Raw genomic sequence first — 15,868 nt, forward strand, 5'->3', positions numbered from 1 at the left:
TACTTTAGTTTCGGGTTTTGTTCAACAAGCCTTGGCGCTGCATTCTTGATCTCAAATTTGTTATAGGCTAAGTAACGCATGCACTTCACTGCAAGCTAATAGAGAAAATATGCATAATAATAACATATATATAAAATATTAATATTATTCTATTTGAATTCATATCCATTCCAGAGACAGGAAATTGTTTAATATCCTATCGTGAAGAAACTGGATCCGATTTGGTACCAAATATTGGGATATTTCAACATCCAAAATATTACTCAACAACACATCTGAAGTCTGTGAAGAGCAATTCCTTATGCAAATAAATGAGAAATGACTTGTGCTGGTATGGGTGATACTGATATCAGTTGAATGTTCTGTTTGCAAAATAACTCCCTGTCTTCTTGTTTTGGTTATTGTAACCCTACGTGAGAGACGCGACCAATCCGGTGTTTTTTTTCTATCTCAGTAGCCTATTGGAGAGCTTGTCTATAAAGGCACTGAGAGCATGTTTTTATGTCTTTTTGTCTGTGCTGCAATACATGCTCTTAGAGAAGAAGTTGGGAGAAGGGGGACAACTTTTACTGCTCGTTATCAAATAAGTTATTGTAACAATAACACCATTTTATTTTATCTCGGCACCAATATCCGAGGTCATTGAGACATTTGGAGGTGAGTTTTAATACTTTGGCAGTGTGCTCTCTGTCAGTAACAGAATTTATTAATATGGGACGTGGGACTATATCTTTTTCCACAGTTTTATCATTGGAGGACAAGATTAAACGTGTATTAATTGTTACTGCTGGTATATTTAGGTAAATTGAGTGTCCATTCTTAGTTTCTTTATAAATCATTTTTTAGGAATATTCTGTATTCTTCAATCGCTACCCTTTCGATCTTGACAAACTTCACTCATCTCATCTAGTCATCTGATGTAGTTTGGTTACACTTGTGACTTGTGAAATTAGACCCAGTGGTTTCATACCACTCAAAATCATCACTGCGATCACTGTCTGTGCCTTCAACCCTCTGTCCTGTGGCACACAGGCCTCAATAGTCTCTTCTCATTAGCCCTCAGATATAGGTCTGTCTATCGCTCTGTTCATATAATTGATCAAACGCTAGAAGTTAGAGCATTGGGCCAGAAACTGAAAGGTTGCTGGTCAAATACCCAAGCCGACAAGGTGAAAAATCTGTTGATGTGCCTGCGAGCAACCCTAATTTGCTGCAGGGGTGTTGTACTACTATGGCTGACCCTGTAAAACAACACATTTCACTGCACCTATCCCGTTTATGTGATAATAAAATATATATATATTTTTTATGAGAACCTGGCCGGATAGCTTAACCAGAGAAGTTCTATCAAGCATCAGAATAAATCATCCACACTCCAGAGATGGACACAGGAACTGAACCTATGGGCACCGGAGGTCATCATGGGTCAGGTGATCCAGTTGGACCGGCGCTGCTCTGGCTCCAGGACACTGTTACCACGGTAACACTGCAGGCGCGTCAGAGGGTGTTACAGGGAGCGTTGTTACTGTGTGCTCTGGGACTGTTACTATGGACCGCCATCTTCCTCTACGGGAGCTTCTACTACTCCTACATGCCCCTAGCTACCTACAGTACACCTGTCCACTACTACTACAGGTGTGTTTTACACACATACATACACACACTCTCTCTCACACACGCTGTCTAGCTCTCTGTCTCTCGCTCTCTCTCACACACACGCTATCTCTCTCTCTCTCATAGACACACACTGTCTATCTGTCTCTTTCTCACTCACTGTCTGTCTGTCTGTGTCTCTCTCTCATATGTTGTCTGTCTCTCTTTCAAACCCCACAGGCCCTTTTGGGTTGGAGGGTTTGTATTTTGTCCTGTAGTTCATTCACTGTAATTAGAGAATCCAGTGGGTTCTAGTAGTCTTTAATAGTTGATTCTAAGATCTGTATTTGATCATGTCTATGTTTTTGCTGTTTGTTCGTTGTTATAGAGACAAACAAATTGGAGAAGTGGTTTATCCATTCATCTCCGTTTTGGATAGATAACTCTTCGTGTCGTTGTTTGTATAGATTTTTCCAATTTCCCCGAAGTGGTTAGATTCTATGTGTAACGTGTACGCTAATAATCGGACAGCAAGAACAGGGAGTGAATTTAATAAATGAAGATGGAACCAAACAAGAGTAGCGTACAGACATGAAACATATAAACAGAAACAGAGTCAATAACTGAGGTAATCAGGAAGGTGCGCGTAACAATGGTGGCAGGTTTGCGTAATAGTGAGTAAACTGGCGACGTGGAGCGAGTGGGAGCGGGAGTAAACGTGACACTATGGATTCTTCAATAACGTTGAAGCTGATTACTGACTAGCTGTTCCTTCTTTTTCCGTAGTGTATTTGTGTATTGTTTTAGTGATTCACCATAGTGAAAGCATAGTATCAGGTTCTGGGTCTCTGTTTTTGGTTGGACAGGTTTCTCAATTTCTTTCGTTGGTTTTTGCAGTCATCAAACCATTTGTCATTGTTAATTTTCTTAGGTTGAAATTTTTAGATTTGATAGGGAAGCTATCAAATTTCAAAATGTTTGTAAAACTTTTTAAAAAATTCCAGGAAATTCTCTAGAAGGGATTGAATTTGTTGTCTAATAGTTTTTTTTGTTAGATTTCCACACTACTTTCCTTCCATCTATAGCATTTCTAAATATTATTCAGTTCCTTTGTCTTTGATGCCTTACGATTGAGCATAGCTCTGTTCAAGTAGAGTGTGATTTTGCTGTGATCTGATAGGGGTGTCAATGGACTGACTGTGAACGCTCGAAGAGACTCTGGGTTGAGGTCAGTGATAAAGTAGTCTATAGTACTACTGCCAAGAGATGAGCTATAGGTGTACCTACCAAAGGAGTCCCCTCGAAGCCTACCATTGACTATGTACATACCCAGCATCCGACAGAGCTTCAGGAGTTGTGACCCATTTTTGTTGGTTATGTTGTCGTAGTTGTGTCTAGGGGTGTCACAATCGTCGCAAGGAACGGACCAAAATGCAGCGTGGTATGTGTTCATGATGAAGTTTTTAATTAAAACACTGCATACAAACTATACAAAACGAATAACGACCGTGAATTTATAATGACAATTGTGCTGACACAAACATAGACAATCACCCACAACCCAAAATGACAAAACAGGCTACCTAAATATGGCTCCCAATCAGAGACAATGACTAACACCTGCCTTTGATTGAGAACCATATCAGGCCAAACACAGAAACAGACAGACTAGACATCCAACATAGAATGCCCACTCAGATCACACCCTGACCAAACAAAACATAGAAACATACAAAGCAAACTATGGTCAGGGTGTGACAAGGGGGGCATATGGAGGAGGGAATGCTGTCACCTCCAGGTAGGTGTTTGTCCCCCTGTGTGCTAAGGGTGTCAGGTTTTTGTCCAGTTCTGACATTTAGATCGCCACAGACTAGCACATGTCCCTGGGCCTGGAAATTGTTTATCTCCCCCTCTAGGATGGATAATCTGTCATCGTTAAAGTATGGGGATTCTATTGGGGGGATACAGGTAGCACACATGAAGACATTTTTCTCTGTTGACATAATTTCCTTATTCATTTCTAAACAGATGTAAAATGTTCCTGTTTTGACTAATTTAATAGAGTGGGTTAGGTCTGCTCTATACCAAATTCCCTGTTTCACAACTGGTAGTTTGATGGATGGGACTACCAGCTCTCTGTAAGCTAGAGGGCAACCAGTGGGTCCGTCTCCTTTACACCATGTTTTTTGTAGGATGACAGTGTCTGTATTTCCAATTTCTTTGATGAAGTCTGCGTTCCTGCTCTTTAGGCCAAAGGCAGATGACCTCAGACCTTGTATATTCCAGGTTGCGATAGTGAGAGCTTTGTGTTCCATAGTGTCTAGTGTTTTTTTGTGTGGTTGGGCCTGTTGCTCTACTCATGGCCTGGGCATATGTCCTGCTGTCATGTTGAGGTCCTTGCCTTAGGGGCAGAGGGCATAGGGGGCAGAAGGGGCATAGGTCTGATATGGGAGGACCTATATAGGGTGTGGCCAGGGTTTGCTTGCGGTGATCTTAGCTGGTTGGGGTGTGGCTGGTGATGCTATGGTCTAGGTGTAGGTTTGGTGCAGGTCCTTTCTCTCTCTCGCTCCCTCTCCCTCCCTCCCTCCCTCCCTCCCTCCCTCCCTCCCTCCCTCCCTCCCTCCCTCCCTCCCTCCCTCCCTCCCTCCCTCCCTCCCTCCCTCCCTCCCTCCCATACCTAAAGTGCATACATACTTTTGCAATAATTGGAATTCATTACGTTTTTGACTCCCTTTCCTTCTGCAGGACGGACTGTGACTCCTCAGCTTCTCTTCTCTGCTCCTTCCCCACCGCCAACGTATCTCTCCTGAGGAATGGCAAGAACCAGGTGATCCTTATATACACTGTTTATCCATCCACCTTTATTAGCCTATGTAACGATTTGAAATGTTTTCCAAATCCACAGAATTAATTGGGAGGTTTTCACTATGATGTTTGAACTCATTTGAACCCTCCCTCTGAAGGTGATGACATACGGCCAGCCCTATCGGATCTCTCTGGAGCTGGAGATGCCCGAGTCGCCAGCCAATCAGGAGTTAGGAATGTTCATGGTCAAGATGTTCTGTTACTCTGGACAGGGGCAAACTGTGACCTCTTCAGCACGATCTGTGAGTTGACCAGTGTTGGCAATACCAAGTATTGTGTTGGATTTGTTCATGTGCATCTCATAGTTGCATATTAAACAACCCTGCTTTGCACTTTTTAACATGAATCTGTTTTGATCTGTATTGGTGTGGTGTATTTTGAGTGTATGTTCGATTTTTGTATATTGCTGCAACCAAATTGACCAGCAATGGGGAACAATCTATATCTTCTGAATCTGAACAAATCAGCTGCACATTTAAATATTCTGATTGTCCTGTATTGGTAAATTGAACACCATGTTGGTCTGCCTCGCTGTCTCAGGTAAGGCAGCTCAGCTCCAGCTCTCGCTTTGTGAGTACGCCGCTGCCCCACACTGACCTCCCACGCAGCTGTCATACCGCATACTATGACTGCTTATGACATCTCTTATATAGTTAAATATAGAACTGCTTATGACATCTCTTATATAGTTAAACATAACTATATTACTGCTTATGACATCTCTTATATAGTTAAATATAACTATAGAACTGCTTATGATATCTCTTATGTAGTGTTTTTTACAGTGTAATAAGCTTTATGACAGAGGTACAGTATGTCAGAGGAATGTGGCAATGGACAATAAACTAAAATATGCATTAGAAACTGTATACATTGGCCATAGGGTGTCCTGCTCCATGTCCTGTTTCTATTAGACAATGCTGCGGTATCGCTCCGGCCTGCTCCAGACTCTGGGAACACTGTTTCTCATCCCGTTCTTCCTGGCTGGAACGGCTGACCAGAAACAGTTGGTAGAGGTGGAGCTCTTCTCCGAATACAGAGAGGATTCTGTGAGTCTCTTGCCGCCCAGTGTGTGTGTATGTGTGTGTGTATGTACAGGGCTAATCCCTCTCTCTATATATAGTATGCCCCCTCTATAGGAGCCATCATTGAAATCCAGTCTCAAAGGGTGCAGATCTACTCAGCAAATCTCTACATTCACGCTCACTTCACTGGCATAAGGTTAGCTTTACCTCATATTAAATCTTTAACAAGTATGAAACATTTTGATTTACTTAAAGTAACACATTTACTTGAAAGTATGACCTAACCCCCCCCCCCCCGTCCCCCCTCTCCAGTGGTGAAAAAAGTACCCAATGTCATACTTGAGTAAAAGTAAAGATACCTTAAGTAGAGGTGAAAGTCACCCAGTAAAATACTACTTGGGTATTTGGTTTTAAATATACTTACACTACCAGTCAAAAGTTTTAGAACACCTACTCCTTCAAGGGTTTTTATTTATTTAGACTATTTTATGGTTGAGAGAAGGCAATGCGTGTGCAAAGCTGTCATCAAGGCAAAGGGTAGCTATTTGAAGAATCTCAAATATAAAATATATTTTGATTTGTTTAACACTTTTTTGGTTACTTACTACGTGATTCCATATGTGTCATTTCATAGTTATGATGTCTTCACTATTATTCCACAATGTAGAAAATAGTAAAAATAAAGAAATACCCTTGAATGAGTAGGTGTTCTAAAACTTTTGACCGGTAGTGTAAGTATCAAAAGTAAAAGTATACATTTCCAATTAATGTAAAAAAAGTACATTTATTTTCTTTAGGAATTTAGTGAAGAAAAAGTAACAGTTGTCAAATATCTACTTAATTAGTATGTTAAAGTATTTTTACTGAAGTACTTTACACCACTGCTCCTCTCTCCCCTCATCAGGTACTTCCTGTACAACTTCCCGACACTTTCAGCAGTAATGGGTGTGGCCAGTAACTTGTCCTTCCTCAGTGTCCTCCTCCTCTTCAGCTACCTGAGGCTCATCTGGGGCCGATTTATCAACCCCCAAAAGGTGAGAGTGGAATCTCCCCTAGAACAGGAGAACATGGTATGATTCACATAGTGAGACAGTGTAGTGGATCTTTTCATAACCTGTGTATACTGTTCTCGTACCTGTCCAAAACATTTCTTCAGAGACAGTAGTCCCAGTACGTTCTAGTATATTCTGCGTGTGTTCATGTATGTGTGTGTGTCTGGGCGTGTGTGTATGAGGTGAGAGATAGGATTAATCTTCATCAGAGGCTAGCCGGGACCTACGAGAGCGAGGACACTGAACACCTACAAGATTACCAGGATGACAGTACAGGTAAGTACACACTTGTACACACACCTGTGTGAGATGTATCATGTGTTGTTTGTTTCCTATATCATGATGTTATGTTGGGTGTGCTTTTCACTCAGGAATCGAGAATTCTTCATCGGATGCACTATTAGAGGCACATCAGATTACATCAACCCATCTGAACCAGAAGGAAGAGTCCATTCTCAAAGCAGATGGGGGGGAGATGGACATCAGACATGGAAGGTTTCAGAGTGAGATAGACGAAGAAGAGATCATTGCTGAGGAAGAGGGGGAGAATATGGGCATGTCTCTTGACCCAGAGTTGGAAGGGTCATCTGAGACAGCAAAGCAGCCAGACAGCATCCCCAGCAGACTGACTGGAACCTCAACCTGTGTGATATCCTGATGGAGAGCTCCAATGGATGCACAGTGGCTCAATGACCAATAGTTGGGCGCCAAAGTATTATCTTTAGAGGGGGCCCTCTTGTACTTTGTTACTGTAAAACAATATGAAGATTTGTTAAGTTTAAAAACCTTATATGTTTAAAGCTGTGTGAATATATACATTTTTGTGTCCTCTTTTATTTCGTTTAAAGTTGTGTGATGATTCATGCAAAAACCAGACAATGTTGAAATATTTGACCATAGGCCTCCATCTAAGGTTACCATTTTACTGTAGTCTACAGTATTGCACAAATGGAGTAAGGGTTATATCAGATGACCTCAGTATTATGAAACATTCAGGATGGATGACAACACAAAGTGCCTTCCTCATTTTAATATGTTTGCATGTTACCAGATAGTTTTCCATCCAATTGGCAACAAATGTTCATGTGAATATTCTAAAATCCACATAAAAAAAATATGAACATTTTTCCACAAATGGTTTCCAACAAACGTACTTGTTGCGTGATGATGTAGTGCACACAAAATGTACTTTCTTGCGTAAGTTTTCATGTAGGCCTACCGAACAGATAGTTTTGTCACAAACTGTTGCGTTAAATAGCAAATGTGCCTACTCTGGTCTCCTCGCATGCGCTCCAGCCAATAGCTCGCATATAAAGTGAGGATAGGCTGTGCGGTTACCACTAGTTACCACAGCCACTAAGTCAAATTGGCTTTATTGTAAAACTTCATGAAAACAAATATTTGCTGTTTGGTCTTAATTTAAGGTTAGGGGTTTGCATAAGGTTAGCAGTGTGGTTAAGGTTCGGTTTAAAATCAAATGTTATGATAAATTGTAGAAATGGGCGTGGTTTACGACTTTGTAAATGTGGTAACTAGTGAAGACCAGGCTGTGTAGCTAGACTAGTTTACATGATGAGATTATTATGGATAAGAGCGAGTATATCATTTTTTTTTTTTTGTCAAACGGCAGACAAGCATCGACCATCATGTGACCAGAATAAGACCCCTCGATATTCATCGAAATTAGCATCAACCTCATCACCATGTGAAGTTCATCATAATTTACATAATCTGTCGCCTAATAAACTGCATGGCTTCCCGAGTGGTAGTTGGAGAACCACACACCATATCATCGCTTCGATATGATAGTTATTACTGACTCCAAGTTTACTTCGATATGATAGTTATGTCAATATTTGCGCATAAAGGCGTTTACACCGCAATTTCTCACATAGTTATTTTTTACCGAAACAAAAAGATCCCACCATGTCGAACGAACAAATGATCCGTTGGCATTCATAAAATTGTACCTAAACTTCACAGCTGTCATTTTTTTTATAAGGCATGACTTTGCTTGCATAAAAACGGTGGATGGAAACGTGATTAATAACCAGATTTATATCCAACCTTTTTATGCAAGCAAGTAAAGTATCGTAAATGTCGATACAGAAACATAACTTTTTCTGTAAACTTTGCAAATGTTGACAAAACAAAATACGCTAGACAAGGTGGGATCGTTTTGTGTCAGCAAAATTAATTATGCGAGAAATGTCGGTGGAAACGCGATGGCATGAAGTTTACTATAGGCTATAGGGTGGTGAAAGTGCAAGTAAATGAGCTTGATGCTGCTTCCAATAAATATTGAGAGTCTTATTCTGGTGACATGATAATGACTGTTTGGCTGCCATTTGACAAATAAAAAGTATCTCGGTAATTTGCCCATAATAATGACCTCATCATATAGGCTATACGTGCGCTAGCCAACAGCGAGCAGATCGTTGTGTTGGATAGAGCGCATGTGCCAATACCCTGTATAACGCAACATGATTTTGTGATACAACCATCAGTGGAGTAAAAAATGCGACGGAAACCCATTTAACTTGTATTTTCTATTCGGAACATGGGAATTTAACCGCAAAATGTATATTTATGTGTAACATGTGTGCACATCCTTTTACCTGCAACAATGAAGTAAATTTAATGGAAATATATAAATGGTGGGAAAATGCACATATTATTTTTATGCGGATTTTAGAATATTGGCATGAAAATCTGTCGCCAATGCGATCTAAACCTAGCTAGTAACAAACATTGGTATGTCTCCCATGTTCCCCTCATCATTTTCATTTAACAAATATTATAAATTATTTTACTGGTGTTTGTATAGCATTTATGCATTTACATCCTACATTTCACATTCTGTCCAAAAACATGTTCACAGCACAATCTGTCCCCAAAAAAAAGCAGTGTATTTTTATTTATTTATTTGTGACATTAATCAAGTCACCTAAGATTCTTTTTAAATATCATATAGTAGTTAGGCCCGTTAGTAAAACATTCTGTATAGAGTACCACATGTGTCATAATACCCATAAAACCTAGATGTCAAACAGGGAAACGTTCCAATAATTTTTTCTACCATACATTTTTCCCATAGGTGATTATAGAAACACTTCAAATAAGGGCTGTGTTTCATGTAGGCTTGCCCTGGCGTGACGTTTTCATAACCATGTAAATTTCTCTAGGACATGGTGACTTTCATCAATATATTTGCCTGTATTTACCTGTAAAAAAATGAAATGCTAATTAGCTGCTAATGTGATTATTATAAAGACCAACAAATACCATTGGTGATCTGGACGAGACAGCCTAATCGAGGCAAAGGTAAGAATCTCTGGATTAACTATCTAATGTTAGTTAAATGTAGTAATGAGTAAATTGGCAAAATTGCTTTAAATGGACAATTCTGTGAACTAGGCAGGGTAGCCTAGTGGTTAGAGTGTTGGACTAGTAACCGGAAGGTGACAAGGTACAAAATCTGTCGTTCTGCCCCTGAACAGGCAGTTAAACCCACCGTTCCTAGGCCGTCATTGAAAATAAAAATTTGTTCTTAACTGACTTGCCTAGTTAAATAAAGGTAAAAAAATAATAATAAAACATAAAAAAAACTATTGTGAATGTTTTAAATTGACACAATACCTGCTTAGTAAAAGCTTCAGCTAGAGGAGCTTGCAGGGATTTGTAGTCTTGCATGATGTCTACTTTGATGCTAACTAGCGTTTTCGAATATGAGAGTAAAATATATGAATAAAAGTCACCTTGTCCGAGAGAGTTTTACATGGTTATCAAAATGTCACGCCAGGGTAAGCCTACACAAAACACAGCCCTTATTTTAAGTTATTCTAAAAATGATTGGAACCATTTCCCTGTTTGACCGCTAGGTTTTATGGGTATTATGACACCTCCACTGTGGGGCTCTATTTGGATACTAGACCAAGAACAGAGGAGGCTAGTTGGAGGAGATATGGGAGGACGGGCTCATTGTAATGGCCAAAATGGAACGAATTTAACAAAAATATTTTCCATATGTTTGATACCGTTACAAAAATTCCATTCCAGCTATTACAATGAGCCCGTCCTCCTATAGCTCCTCCCACCAGCCTCCTCTGACAGAGGATGCCTATTCATATGACATTGATGCAGATGACGCAGATGTATTTCCTAGATAACACACAAACAAGAGAGACTCTTGTCAACCTGCAGTTCAATGCCATGCTGTCAGTTACAGTCACTCACTCACCAGAATGTTTGGAAACTTTGTTGCGTCACAGCATGCAAAATACTGCCACATCAGGGATAACGCAGGGAGACAGAGCTAGAGTCTATCCTATCCTACTGCAGTCCACCGACTGTACAGGTGTCATTTCTACGGACTAAATGAACCCCTAGGGTCCATAAAGTGTTACATAGATTTATCAAGGGGAGGCTGTTCAATGCACAAGGTAGGCTACTGCTAGCAACTTTTATTATCAGTATTTCAGCATCCTTATTGGAACACCTAAATAGACTTTGTAATTTCATTGTCAGACCATTACCTGTTTTAAAAAATGTGTTGTAGCTATAGCTTATTCTTGTGTCTCTTGTTAGTGAATGAATTTACACTTTTTTTCATTACTATTTTATCCTTAACTACATATTCAAATACCTTAATTTGCTTGTGTGTTCTGTGCTGTATATGATTTAAAAAATATATTTTTTAAACATTGGAACATATAATCTCTACTCAGGAGACTCATCTTTCACTCACAAAGAGGATTAGGCCTACTCACATTGGAGTGAAGTTATCAGGATAACTACATCCCCTGGAATATCACCCTTTCACCTGGGAATGATGGACAACACAACACCCCCAGCTCTGGAGGAAATGAAGGATGTTGAGAAAGAAAAGGAGACGGTAGAAGGAGAGTTGGAGAATGGAGAACATGACGATGACAATGATGATGGATTTCTTGGACCCTTGAATGATATCGACCAACATCCACCCAGTGTGTTTGGTACGGTAAAACCACAAACCAAACTTCTCTCTAGCCCGGACTCACCCTCTAACAGTCTGGAACTACAAGGCCATAAAAGAGGACCAGAAGAGAGACCAAAGCATCTGGAAGATACAGAACCAGCCTCTGACATGCATGTGACTCAGGGCCTTTTGGTTGATATTCAAAGATGTGACAGTGGAGTGTGGGAGAGGGGAGAAGAGAGGGGAAAAGTACATGTAGAAGAGGAGGAGTGGTCAGAGAGTGAGAGAGTAAACGATTCAAGGATGAACAGAAGGAGCGCGAAGGAGAGATGGAGACTGAGGAAGAGGGAGAGGTTGGGAGGGAGCATGCCAGCAGCAAAGACAGAGGGATGGGAAAAGATGGAGAAAAGAGAGAGATGGAGTGAGTCAAGGAGGATGAGAAAAATGGAAGAGGAAGAGGGGATGCAAGATGGAGGTGTGCTGAATGAGAGGAGCGAGGAGAGGAAGAGCGCAGAGGAGATAGGTGATAAAGAGACAGAGAGGATAGGGGATAGAGAGATAGACAGAGAGGGCACAGGGGATAGCGAGATGGAAGTAGGAAGTGCAGGGGACAGAAAGATGGAAGGAGAGCGTGCAGGGGATAGTAAGATGGAAGGAGAGAGTGTCAGGGATAGAGAGAAGGATGGTGAGAAGGAGGGTGCCAGCAGCCTTAGCTCTGAAGGGAGCTGGTCTCCTTCCCCCCATCCCATCTTCTCCAGGATGCACATGCACTCCTCCGTCTCATCCTCCTCTTCCTCCTTCAACTGCTCCTCAGCGGAAAGCGATGATGTCTTCAGCGAAGGAGAGGACACAGCCAGCAAAAGGAGCACCATGAGGAGGGTGAGATTGAGAACTGAACGTGAAAAGAGAGAGAGTGTAGAGCTACTAGATACACCATACTTTAGGAGATCATATTTCAAATAGACAACGACAATAAGTCACTGGTTTCATATCCCTTGTATGCTGTTTCTGTTGATGCCTTTATTCTCCATGACAGAGTGTCTGTAATTTCCATCCCCTTCTCAACCCCTCTCTGTCTAACTGCTGTCTGCGATTTGCATGAGTTTGAAAGCGAGCCTTGAGCCTTGACACGGGCAAATTTGAATAGGATTTGCATGGGTCCTACTGATGGAGATAGGGGAGACCGGAGAGGAGGGTGATGGGTGTTCCACCAGTGCTTTCCCACTCCCCTTAGTGTGGGCCTACAGTATTTTGACTCAAGTTATTTCACATTTCCCATTATGACCCTAAAGAGAGAGATAATTGAAATAGAAAGTAGTCTATTTTAAGCGCATATGACAATGGACATTTTCTTTACTCCAGTGTCGCTCCTGGAGGACCTTCCTAACTGTGATGCAGTGGTCAGTGCGTCGGCAGAGCTCATGGGTCCAGCTAGCAGGACATCAAGGCATGTGTCCATTTAACAACACAAACACATCAATATAGCACTTTATATGTACTGTATAACTCACTGTATCACATCTCACCATTAACTCACACATCATCAGCTCTCCAAATCATTCACTCATTCTGTTACAATGTGAGCATTGAGGAAACTGCAGATACATTGGTTAGTTAGTGAATGTAGAAGTTAAAGTTAAATATTGACTACACCCACCCTCCCCTTGCCCCTGCCTATATGTTGCTAGGTAACTTCCAGCTGAGTGAGGGGGGTGAGGTGCTGAAGCGTTTCAGTGAGGTGGAGGCTGTGTGTCTTCAGGCCCTCATGGCCGACCCCCTGCGTCCATTTGTACCGCAGTATCATGGCTCGGTCACCAAGGGGGGCGAGAGTTACATCCGCCTGAAGGACTTACTGAGTGGCCTGAAGAACCCTGTCATCATGGACTGCAAGATGGGCGTGAGGTACGTGTGTGTGTGTCAGAGGAGGCTGGTGAGGGGAGGATGGCTCATAATAATGGATGGAAAGGAATGAATGGAATGGAATCAAAGATGGAAAACCAGGTGTTTGATGCATTTGATTCCAGGCATTTCATTTAATCTGTTACAGCCACTACTATGAGCCCGTTCTCCCTATTAAAAGCGCCACCAGCCACCACTGGTGTGTGTGTGTGTGTGTGTGTGTGTGTGTGTGTGTGTCTGTAATTAAGCTACTGTTGCTCTTAGGACATACCAGGAGGAGGAGTTAACCAAAGCACACACTAAACCCACCCTGCGGACTGATATGTACCAGAAGATGGTAAAAGTAGATCCGACGGCTCCCACAGTGGAGGAACATGAGCAGCGAGGTGTGACAAAGTGGCGCTACCTGCAGTGGAGGGATAACACCAGCTCAACTGCCACATTAGGCTTCAGGATCGAGTGCATCATGGTAAGAGACACAGCTCTGACACCCAAACCTCTGCTGTCCGCTGATTGGCTAAATTATAACAGAAGGAAATAAACATCAGAATCAAGATCAAGATAAAAAAATATTATTTTGTGCAAAAGTCTTAATTTATTGACTTCATCATTGATGTTTCAAAAGTCCTGACTGTTCTCAACCTCTCTGTCTCTCAGGGGAGGGTCTACTAACTTCCCTGGATTATGTATACTGGGGTTATGTATACTGTTGGTGGTCTACAATAGTGCCAGGGTTTTAGAGCCCAATTCAATTAGATCCGCTTTAGCCAACAGTATATTTGTATAGTCAGAGGTGAAACTGCTTTAGAGCTGTCAAATTCACAAGCAACTCCCGGCATTACACCGTAAGCATTGCCATTGGCTGCATGGAGTCGCATTAAGAGTAATTCCATGCAGCCTTGTTTAAGTTAAAACACTAGAATGTAAGAAATCCTCACTATTTAGTTAAATTATTTTCAATTTGAGCGTCATTATTTCTATATAGCCTACACCAGGAATCATCAACTATTTTCAGCTGCGGGATGATTTTTTCTTGAGCGGATGGTCAGCGGGCCGGAACGCAGACTGCAAATTGACCACAAGAAGTCCAAACAGATATGTTTGACCAAAACATAATAATTTCAAGCCTTGCTTATATTTCTATACGATCACATGTCTCTTTATTAAGTGTGGTAATACTTGGTAATAGATGTCTTATATTAAAATCACTTGGAGCTGATTTCCTGGTGTTTTTACACTCTATTATGTACAGCAAACTTGTTTTTTCTTGGTGGGCCAAATAAAACCACCCGTTTGGTGAACCCTGGCGTACACTTTCTCATTCTTAACTTCTAACGCGAGTGGGCGGGTTAGGCTTTGTGACAATGATCACAAGAGCAGCTGCTCACCGATTTAATATCTCCAACAGCTCCAATGCAGTTCCACCGCCGATACCGCCAAAAGATCAGCAATGCGGGTGTCGGCTATCGTTTGTTAATACTTTATCTGATTGAATCTAGGCCTAAGTCTGTGTCTGTCCCTGTGTGTCCATGTTAGATGGAGAATGGCAGCGTACAGCGGGACTTTAAGAAGATGCTAACCCCAGCCCAGGTCACCGAGGCCCTCCTCTCCTTCACCAAGAGTCAGCTACACATCCTGGTCAGTCATTTGCCATCAACATCACCTATATTATGTACAACATAAAGGTTTCACATACCTCTAATAATATAGCTAAAATATTCATCCTTTTCCCCCTGCACTCTCCCTTCCGGTTTCTCACCCGTAGAAGGCCTACCATTCCAGACTTCAGGCTCTGGATGAAGCACTGAAGGAATCCCCATTTTTCAAAGCCCACGAGGTCAGCTCATATTTACCACTTGTCAACTCTCCCTCTACTTAATAATAAAATATTTAGTCTCAGAACTGGTCATACAGTAATGTTTTGGGTTCACCTGACAGGTGATTGGCAGCTCGCTCCTCTTTGTCCACGACCGAACCAGTCAGGCAAGCATCTGGATGATAGACTTTGGGAAGACCACCCCATCGCCCAGCAGTGTGCAGCTGAGGCACGACGTTCCTTGGGCAGAGGGGAATCGGGAGGACGGGTACCTGATCGGGCTGGCCGCCCTCACCTCTTTCGTGGGTCAGGCCATCAGCCAGGCAGCCTGCAGAAAGGAAGAGAACCATGGAGAGGAGATGGGCAGTGTCGCACACACCCTGCAGGAACAGGAACACACACAGACTAAAAGTCAGGGTGGTCAGGGCGAGGCAGCACAGAATGAAGGTACTTCTGATGGAACAAGAGAGACCACATCAGGACAATACTCACAGGAATGTGTTCTCTAATTTACATGGATTATGTTTGTGGATGATTTGAGGCATTGCAATAGACAGTATTAATGGACAGAAGTCTCAACTGTTTAAACAGAATACAGGGTGAGTTGAGTTGAATAAGGTGTTTATGGACAATATTTTTTCATTTTTTACAATAAAAACGA

At 41.7% G+C, this 15,868-nt stretch overlaps 2 protein-coding genes across 4 annotated transcripts; both read left to right on the plus strand.

The window, feature by feature from the left end:
• Window positions 1-57: 57 nt before the first annotated feature.
• Window positions 58-7,351, plus strand: LOC110489083 (seipin). Of its 2 annotated transcripts, XM_036943197.1 has the most exons (10): window positions 58-657; window positions 1,314-1,635; window positions 4,339-4,420; window positions 4,557-4,700; window positions 4,999-5,028; window positions 5,373-5,507; window positions 5,582-5,679; window positions 6,388-6,517; window positions 6,718-6,811; window positions 6,907-7,351. In XM_036943197.1, exons 2-10 carry the CDS (start codon window positions 1,382-1,384, stop codon window positions 7,191-7,193), a joined length of 1,254 nt encoding a protein of 417 aa, XP_036799092.1. In that variant the 5' UTR covers window positions 58-657; window positions 1,314-1,381; the 3' UTR covers window positions 7,194-7,351. The 2 variants fall into 2 exon arrangements, with proteins under 2 accessions (XP_036799092.1, XP_036799093.1); XM_036943198.1 differs by lacking the exon at window positions 4,999-5,028.
• A 3,046-nt stretch (window positions 7,352-10,397) lies between these two features.
• Window positions 10,398-15,865, plus strand: LOC110489079 (inositol-trisphosphate 3-kinase B). Of its 2 annotated transcripts, XM_021561645.2 has the most exons (7): window positions 10,398-10,977; window positions 11,263-12,371; window positions 12,855-13,394; window positions 13,656-13,860; window positions 14,928-15,029; window positions 15,157-15,228; window positions 15,330-15,865. In XM_021561645.2, the coding sequence occupies exons 3-7, from the start codon at window positions 13,171-13,173 to the stop codon at window positions 15,714-15,716; spliced, it is 990 nt and encodes a 329-aa protein (XP_021417320.1). In that variant the 5' UTR covers window positions 10,398-10,977; window positions 11,263-12,371; window positions 12,855-13,170; the 3' UTR covers window positions 15,717-15,865. The 2 variants fall into 2 exon arrangements, with proteins under 2 accessions (XP_021417320.1, XP_021417319.2); XM_021561644.2 differs by lacking the exons at window positions 13,656-13,860; window positions 14,928-15,029; window positions 15,157-15,228; window positions 15,330-15,865 and having other exon boundaries at window positions 12,855-13,159.
• The last annotated feature ends 3 nt before the right edge of the window (window positions 15,866-15,868 follow it).

This window comes from Oncorhynchus mykiss, chromosome 14, assembly GCF_013265735.2.
Source record: "Oncorhynchus mykiss isolate Arlee chromosome 14, USDA_OmykA_1.1, whole genome shotgun sequence".
NCBI classification, from domain to species: Eukaryota; Metazoa; Chordata; class Actinopteri; order Salmoniformes; family Salmonidae; genus Oncorhynchus; species Oncorhynchus mykiss.

Excerpts from the sequence above, each read along its gene's own strand:
- LOC110489083 (XM_036943197.1), top strand. The coding sequence starts at position 1,382 with ATGGACACAGGAACTGAACCTATGGGCACCGGAGGTCATCATGGGTCA. Across the intron at positions 4,701-4,998 it reads TGACCTCTTCAGCACGATCT|GTAAGGCAGCTCAGCTCCAG; the intron begins GTGAGTTGACCA and ends TCGCTGTCTCAG. Across the intron at positions 5,029-5,372 it reads TCAGCTCCAGCTCTCGCTTT|ACAATGCTGCGGTATCGCTC; the intron begins GTGAGTACGCCG and ends TGTTTCTATTAG.
- LOC110489079 (XM_021561644.2), top strand. The coding sequence starts at position 11,364 with ATGATGGACAACACAACACCCCCAGCTCTGGAGGAAATGAAGGATGTT. Across the intron at positions 12,372-12,854 it reads AAAGGAGCACCATGAGGAGG|TGTCGCTCCTGGAGGACCTT; the intron begins GTGAGATTGAGA and ends TCTTTACTCCAG.